This window comes from Notothenia coriiceps, unplaced genomic scaffold (assembly GCF_000735185.1).
Source record: "Notothenia coriiceps isolate Sejong01 unplaced genomic scaffold, NC01 NC01_scaffold00013590, whole genome shotgun sequence".
NCBI classification, from domain to species: Eukaryota; Metazoa; Chordata; class Actinopteri; order Perciformes; family Nototheniidae; genus Notothenia; species Notothenia coriiceps.
Window position 1 is genome coordinate 783,314 of NW_011346291.1, and position 9,315 is coordinate 792,628.

At 38.7% G+C, this 9,315-nt stretch overlaps 1 protein-coding gene across 1 annotated transcript in view; it reads left to right on the plus strand.

Moving 5' to 3' along the window:
• The window catches only part of LOC104948000 (pleckstrin homology domain-containing family H member 2-like), a 36,203-nt gene that overhangs the window by 7,041 nt on the left and 19,847 nt on the right, over positions 1-9,315 (plus strand). The window contains exon 9 of the mRNA XM_010774140.1: positions 680-856. Within this exon, the coding sequence (XP_010772442.1) occupies positions 680-856 (177 nt within the window). The remainder of the gene's footprint in view (positions 1-679; positions 857-9,315) is intronic.

Sequence of the window (9,315 nt, forward strand, 5' to 3'; positions counted from 1 at the left end):
GAAATCGATTATCCAATGAGTGCCTTTGTTCTTTTTTCTTTGTTGGTTAAATACTTTTTCAGGCCCCTTTTATAATCAGCAACTCACTCTGTGAAGCTCTTGCAGTGCCAAACCACAACTTGATTCAAGTGAAAATATAGTTATTTATATTATGATCATTTATGTCAGACCTTAAAGTGACTCAAACAAAGGGGCACCCACCATAATCAAATACAAACACACACCTAATTAATAACAGCATATATAGTAAAATTATAAAAATAACTAAACAATATTCAAAACTAAAACAATCAAATCAAATAAGAACACATGAAAAGTAGAAAAAAAGTAAAAAATAAAATATTATAAAAAATATAACATTTTTACAATAACTTGGTCTATTAACATTTTTCCATGAAAGTGCTAAAATCCAATAGATTTTGCAAAACATCTTTTCTATGTTATTTTTTATACACAACCATACAAATTAAAGAAGCTTGGGCTCCATGATTAATTGTATTAATAAAATCTCTTCATCTTAAAGTTAAAACATCTTCTTCCTTATACACTTAGAAAAAAAATTACCGGCTTCAATTGTTCAATTTTCATTTATGAAAACAAAATGGGGATAATAGCACAAACATTTGTAATGGACTGTTGTAAAAGGGCAGTCCACAGTATATAACCACAGTCTCCCCAGGACGGAGGCGGGGAAGAATGCCGTGTACTGCCAACGCTCCATGGAGATGGACGCAGCAGGAAGGAGAGAGGCAGGCAGGCCGTCCCGAATGGAGAATCCTGTCATCCCCTGAGAACCCCAACCATCACTCCTTACCCCTTCAGCGTGCCTGTTCACTTCCTCAATAACACCTACCAGGTAGGAGCAGATCACACAGGAGGACACCATAACACCACAGGAAGCCCAACATGGACATCATGCCCCCCAGATCACCATACCATCCCTAACATACCATCGTGAAAGATTCAGTGTGTCATGCATCGCTCACATGCTTCACTGACACACCATCACCACCTGTACGTCCTAGTCAGGTTTCTCTTCAGGGCGTGTTTGCTTTGTTCAACTCCTTGTTCCCTCTCTGTGTATGCTTGAGAACTGATCACATCACAGCCTAGTATCAGCTGTTGATGATAAAAATAATCTGCTTCACACTGCGGTTCAGCAAGTTTAATATAAGACATTTAAAGGCCACATAAAAATAACTTAAATACTTGTATAGATATTTTATGATAAAAGCAGTACTAATGACTTCCACAACACACAGTATTGGCATACAATAGTCGTATTAACCAGTCAAAAATATATTTAAGGTTAGACGACACCATGAAGCGTAGATGTCTTGAGAGCGAACACCTTGCGTCAGAATCTTTTTTTTATTCATAACAAATCTCCTCAAATATACCCCATGGAAGGCCTTAAACCTAATGGTTTCAACAGTGGTCAAACCAAACTGATCTGCGTGCATGTGTTACCTACAAATCAACATGTCAGTCAGGAAAATTAATCAAATGTAATAACCCAACATTTGGCAAATGGTATTTTGATCAAAAGCAAAAATGTAGACAACCATTCTGATAGTTTGCAGTTAACTCAACAGTAGAGGATCAATTGATACTTATACAATTACATTAGAGATCATTTAGATAAACTCAGAGTGCTACACAACGGCAAGATTCATCTCTTCACAACGCCACAAGAAGCCGAAAAGTTCTACAAAAGCATCAAACAATAGCCTCTGGTGTGTGTTGTGTGGGAATCACACGGCCACAATGAGCTTGAGATTGCATCGGAAGATATCAGGCATTGTGAGTTGAGTTACAGTTGCAAACATTTACATTGTCTTTATACGCGTGTATGGAGGTTTCTTTTATTCCTCTCTCTCCTTCTTAAGAGAAAGCCCATTGAAATATAATTCTGTTCGAGAGTAGACCGATATATTAAGGATGGCATTGTGTTCATATCTTTTTGTATGTTTTATTAGACCAGCAGATATTGTTTTAATATGTTTAGATGGTATTGTGTTATGTCCTGAAGGGATATATTACTTGACAAGGTTTAATGTGTGGTTGTTGGGCACCGATTTTTTGTTTTATTTTGTGAGCTTGGGTCGAGTTACTGGTTGCTCCTCGCATATTGTGGATCAACGTCCCTCAATGTTTCTACACAAGGGGTGGGGTTAGCATTTCAGTTGGGGAAATGCTAGGGTTGAGGGTGTGCCTGTTCTGGGGTGTGTTTGTGTGTGCGTGTGTATGTGTCTCGTTTGGGGGGAGGTCACTTGCACCATATTAATCATTTTGTAAAAATATTTACAGTTTGGTTTCTTTATAATGCTGAGATGAATGTCTATGGAGAGAGCAAGTCAGAGCAGTAGTTTGGATATTAAAGTTACAAGCTGGAACATCCGGGGAATCAGAAAATTGGCTAAATTGAAGCAAGTTTTAAACAGGGTAAAATATCTTAAATCTAAAATCTAACAGCAAAAGGTGGCCAGGCCAAGTAATTTATTCTTCCCATAGTACTTATGCACGAGGTGTGGTTACCCTTGTACACAAATCGATACCATTTCAACTTATAAAAACTATCCAAGACCCACATGGAAGGTATATTATTGTCCAAGGCAATATTTTGTCACAACATTTTTATTGTATAAGTGACTATGGCCCGAATGAGGATAACCCCCTCATTCTTTGAAAGATTGTTTCTAACTCTGTCTGCTTTGGAGGGACTTTATATTATAGGAGGAGACTTTAATTGTGCTCTTGATCCACTCCTTGATAGATCTACACAGGTTGATATGACTCTTAAAGTCTCCTCCTATAATATAAAGTCCCTCCAAAGCAGACAGAGTTAGNTATGAAGTTCTGGTCTGAAACAATGTAAACACCTTTCAAACGTTAACTTGTGAATAAAACTTATTTAATGCTACTTTGAGTCGGTCGTAATCTACCCTCGTAAATTTCCGAATATATCTCCCTCTTTAATATCAAAATGTGAAGATTTGATTCGTCGTATTAGTTCTAATGTTTATAATCTTTTGTTTAATTCTTCGTCTCCTGACTTTCATGACAGTGTTTAATAGTACTTTAATGACTAGCTAGAGTACTACCGACAATGCTATTCAATGTTCACGCCACCGATTTTTCGGATTACACCTGAATTTGTTTATAGATGCTAGTCTCCCCTTTCGGTCCATGTGAATGACCGGACCCCATTTCTTTTACGTCGCTTTCTTATTAGGTTACATAATTTAGTCATAGACCGTTGAAGGACACGGGTTTTCTCTATGTATTATTAACATCTCGAAATATTTATCAATTTGTCTTTAGGTCCCTCGAGTCCGTTAAAGGAACTGTCCCGATGTCAAAGAGACAGTCTACGTACTGTTCGTTTTTATCTATCAGTACTGTTATCGCTGGAACACACTCGATAGTCCATTATATTGTCTCATTTCGTGGCTGGCTGCCAATGTATCTAAAAATTGTAAAGTTTTTGAACATTTCGGCAAACTATACATATTTTAGAAAACAGTTTTCTTGCGAGGGTCTAAGAACTCTAAAACCTCCATCTTGCGTGACGTTCAAACTTGCCTAAATTGATCTCGATAAACACTGTTGCGTGGTCACTTATTACAATACTACTGTAACCACAACTTTTGACCTTGGAAAGAAGTTCCACAAAGTAAAAAAAATAATCAATGCGTGAATGAGTTTTATATGAGCTTGAATAGCAAGAAAATTCCCTCTTATCCGGGTTCAAGTTCCTCCAAACTTCACTTAACCTTATATCCTTCATATATCTAAGCAGTGTTTTCCTTGTTTGCACATGAGTCATATCAACCTGTGTAGATCTATCAAGGAGTGGATCAAGAGCACAATTAAAGTCTCCTCCTATAATATAAAGTCCCTCCAAAGCAGACAGAGTTAGAAACAATCTTTCAAAAAGACGTTATCCTCATTCGGGCCATAGACACTTATAAAATGAATTGCATTGGACAATAATATACCTTCCATGTGGGTCTTGGATAGTTTTTATAAGTTGAAATGGTATCGATTTGTGCACAAGGATAGCCACACCTCGTGCATAAGTACTAACATACTTGGCCTGGCCACCTTTTGCTCAAATAGTGAACATCTGCAGCGAGTAAATGTGTCTCCTGTAGAAAGACTATTTTAGATTTAAGATGTTTTACCCTGTTTAAAACTTGCTTCAATTTAGCCAATTTTATTTTCTCATTCCCCGGACATTCAGTTTGTGACTTTAATATCCAAACTACTGCCCTGACTTGTTCTCTCCATAGACATTCATCTCAGCATTATAAAGCAACGAAACTGTAAATACTTTTACAAAATAATTAATATGGTGCAAGTGACCCCCCTCCTCCCCCAAAACAAAACACATACACACGCGAACACACCCCAGAACAGGCACACCCTCAACCCTAGCATTTCCCCAACTGAAATGCATACCCCACCCCTTGTGTAGAAACATTGAGGGACGTTGATCCACAATATGCGAGGAGCAACCAGTCAGGGGCCCTTTCTCATTTCATCAAATCCCCCTCCTCGACTCCTCGGTCCTCCGGTAGTGACCCGGAAATGAATTTCAGCGCGCCATGTTGAAGGACATCTCATTTCTCTTAATGCACTTCGAGGATCGAGCGTCGAGGAGGCTCTCTGGAGGAGCTCTAACCGAGGATACACTGATGGGTCCTCCACGGCTCCTTCGTAGATGCATTTCCGGGAACAGAGATGTTTCAAAGAGTCGTGGCGACGCGATGTTTACAGTGAGAACAGCTGTGAGGTCCGTGCAGAAAGCAGAGCAGTGTGTATAATATAGATCACTCAGTATAACAGGCCTACTCTCTTTATTTGCTGTAGTTTAGTAGATATCTACAAACAAAGAGTCGATATTTTTCTAAAACCCTTTAGTGCTTCACATAATAAAACACACAACGGCTGTAGCCTGATTATATGCTTTGGGGCTGTAGGTGTGTGTGGTACAGTGTGTAGGTGTGTGTGTGTGTGTGTGTGTGTGTGTGTGTGTGTGTGTGTTGTACAGTGCGTAGATGCGGCGGACAGACGGGTCTCAGTTGGTTTGGTGTCCTCTGCTTACTTTTAATACTTGTAAATAAAACTTTTGGCCCGTAATTTCAATTTCCTCATTGTAGCGACCAGAGGGGGGGGGATATATCCAGTCTCTGATTGTGTTGTGTTATTATGAGAGTGCTCTGTTTGATTCTGAAATTGTATATATTTATTAGGGGTGCACCGAATGGGAAATTCTTGGCCGAAACCGATACCGAAAATAGGAAACAGTTGGCCGAAAACCGAATGCCGAAAGGCCGAAAATGATTAATAGAAATATATATATATATATAATGTATACATTTTTTACCAATGNTAGCTTTGCGTGGGAGTGCGGCTCCCATACAACTCAAGGCCGGTGCGATGTGCTGTTCTGACTACCTCTTTGTATTCTCTCGGTCTCTGCACCTGACCTTGCTACTTTCAATATTGCAAGCTAAACACTTTCTCATGTGACTTTTCCCTTCGTTCCTATCCTCCCCATCTAAACTTGGGGGGTGATTGAATCTATTTATTCCAAAGTCACAGCCACATAAATGAGCACAATAAGCTTATAAAGTAATAATAAGAATCAGTCTTTCTAATGTTACATGAAAATAGCCTCCACAGAGGCACCCATATTTGAACTGGGGACCTTTTGATCTGCAGTCTAATGCTCTACCACTGAGCTATATGTATGACTGACAGAGCTCAGATATGTGGCCATTACTGTAAAGCTCAAATGACCAGAAGTCATAAGCCCACGTAGGCTAAAACCGAAATACTTCACATTCGCCACATTTTGAGTCAAAGACAGACGACCTGGAGAAAAAGAATCTACGGCTGTTTGGTATACGAGGAGGAGCCAAGGGCCAACAAACACTCCTCAACTTCGTTAACAACATGCTGACACGATGGCTGGAGCGGGTTCATCGCACGCTAGCGTCAGGGAAACCCAACCAACACAGAGTGGTCATCGTCTGCTTCTTAAAGTTTCAGGAGAAGGAGTTTATCTACCGTGAATCAAGACGTCGAGACATCACACATGATGGGGCCAGATATCATTCGCGCAGGATTTATCTGCAGAAACGGTCCGGATCCGACGGGGATTTAACACCATTACAAAGTTGTTTGTTGACATCAACGCCTTCCGTGGATTCCAACACAACCCCTGCAAGCTCAGAGTGCTACACAAGGGCAAGATTAATCTCTTCACAACGCCACAAGAAGCCGGAAAGTTCTACAAAAGCATCAAACAATAGCCTCTGGTGTGTGTTGTGTGGGAATCACACGGCTACAATGAGCTTGGGATTGCATCGGAAGATATCATGCATTGTGAGTTGAGTTACAGTTGCAAATATTTACATTGTCTTTATACACGTGTGTATATGGAGGTTTCTTTTATTCCTCTCTCTCTCTCTCCTTCTTAAAAGAAAGAAATATAATTCTGTTCGAAAGTATAATAAGGATGGCATTGTGTTCATATGTATTTTGTATGTTTCATTAGACCAGCAGATATTGTTTTAATATGTTTAGATGGTATTGTGTTATGTCCTGAAGGGATATATTACTTGACAAGGTTTAAATGTGTGGTTGTTGGGCACCGATTTTTTGTTTTGTGAGCTTGGGTCGAGTTACACTGACTGGTTGCTCCTCGTATATTGTGGATCAACGTCCCTCAATGTTTCTACACAAGGGGTGGGGTATGCATTTCAGTTGGGGGAATGCTAGGGTTGAGGGTGTGCCTGTTCTGGGGTGTGTTTGTGTGTTTGTGTGTGCGTGTGTGCGTGTTTCGTTTGGGGGGAGGAGGGGGGTCACTTGCACCATATTAAATCATTTTGTAAAAATATTTACAGTTTCGTTGCTTTATAATGCTGAGATGAATGTCTATGGAGAGAACAAGTCAGAGCAGTAGTTTGGATATTAAAGTTACAAGCTGGAACGTCCGGGGAATGAGAACATTGGCTAAATTGAAGCAAGTTTTAAACAAGGTAAAATATCTTAAATCTAAAATAGTCTTTCTACATCTGCAACATTTACTCGCTGCAGATGTTCACTATTTGAGCAAAAGGTGGCCAGGCAAAGTATTTTATTCTTCCCATAGTACTTATGCACGAGGTGTGGTACACACATCGATACCATTTCAACTTATAAAAACTATCCAAGACCCACATGGAAGGTATATTATTGTCCAAGGCAATATTTTGTCACAAAAAAATAATTGTATAAGTATCTATGGCCCGAATGAGGATAACCCCTCATTCTTTGAAAGATTGTTTCTAACTCTGTCCGCTTTGGAGGGACTTTTATAGGAGGAGACTTTAATTGTGCTCTTGATCCACTCCTTGATCTACACAGGTTGATATGACTCATGTGCAAACAAGGAAAACACTGCTTAGATATATAAAGGATAAGGTTAAGTGAAGTTTGGAGGAACTTGAACCCGGATAAGAGGGCATTTTATTGCTATTCAAGCTCATATAAAACTCATTCACGCATTGATTATTTTTTTATTTCTGTGGAAGGTCAAAAGTTGTGGTTACAGTAGTATTGTAATAAGTGACCACGCAACAGTGTTTATGGAGATCAACTTAGGCAGGTTTGAACGTCACGCAAGATGGAGGTTACAAGTTTATCTACTTCAAGACCCAGACTTTGTTACATTTGTGGAAAGTTGCATTGACAATTATTTTTGAACTAAATACAGATGAAACTTCAGACAGCATTAGATGGGAAGCATTTAAAGCTTACATAAGAGGAGAAATGATCAGTTTTACAAATTCTAAAACTAAGCAGCATAATCAAGAATTACAAACATTAGAATTTTAGAATTTGTAAAACTGATCATTTCTCCTCTTATGTAAGCTTTAAATGCTTCCCATCTAATGNCAAAGTTTTTTTATTGGACCTAATATTTTTCCTTTTTTTACATATTATTCAGTATGAAATAAAGAAACATACATTGACTATCTGTTGCATACACCCCCCAGAAATCAACTGCCAAAAAAAGTTTTTCATGTAAGATAAGGACTTTAATATTAAAGTTATCATAGCTAATCTCAATGAATCTGGGAGCGTTCCTTTCACAAAAGATTCTTCATTCATATCGAGAAGCGGCTTTACAAGTTGTTTTTTAAATGTTTTATAAAACTCTATTGGAAATCCGTCTGGTCCGGGTGCTTTACCGCTGTTGATATTCCCTATAGCTTCACAAAGGTCAGCTATTGTCAATGGACTATCTAGTTTTGCTTTTTCATCATCTGACAGAGTACAGTATGCAACTGTAGCCTATCAAGGAAATTGTTATTTATCTCTTTTGGGTCTACAGTTAAGATGCCAGATACTGACTGATGTTATACCATTGATTATTCTTTCTGCTTGCATTTTCTTTACTCTCCAGTCCCCTTGATCGTAGTACGTTTGTTTAGTCCACATTAGGCTTTTAGCCACTCTGTCACTTGTTAACTTATCGTAACTAGCTCTCATGACGGATAGATCATGTAATTTTTCAGGATCATTGTGACAGTACATTTCAGTCTCTGCTTTCTTTCTGCTTTCATCTGTATTTAGTTGAAAAATAATTGTCAATGCAACTTTCCACAAATGTAACAAAGTCTGGGTCTTGAAGTAGATAAACTTGTAACCTCCATCTTGCGTGATGTTCAACCCTACCTAAATTGATCTCCATAAACACAAAACAAAACAAAAAATCGGTGCACAACAACCACACCTTGAAACCTTGTCAAGTAATATATCCTTTCAGGACATAACACATCTAAACATATTAAAACAATACCTGCTGGTCTGATGAAACATACAAAATGCATGTGAACACAATGCCATCCTTATTATACTGTATAGGTCTACTCCCAAACAGAGTCATATTTCAATGGGCTTTCTCTTAAGAAGGAGAGAGAGAGGAATAAAAGAAACCTCCATATACACACCCGTATAAAGACAATGTAAATATTTGCAACTGTAACTCAACTTACAATGCCTGATATCTTTCGATGCAATCTCAAGCTCATTGTGGCCGTGAGAATCCCACACAACACAAACCAGAGGCTATTGTTGGATGCTTTTGTAGAACTTTTCGTTGTGAAGAGATTAATCTTGCCGTTGTGTAGCACTCTGAATTTGCAGGGGTTGTGTTGGAATCCACGGAAGGCGTTGATGTCAACAAACAACTTTGTAACAGTGTTAAATCCCCGTCGGATCCCGACCGTTTCTGCAGATAAATCCTGCGGGAATTAT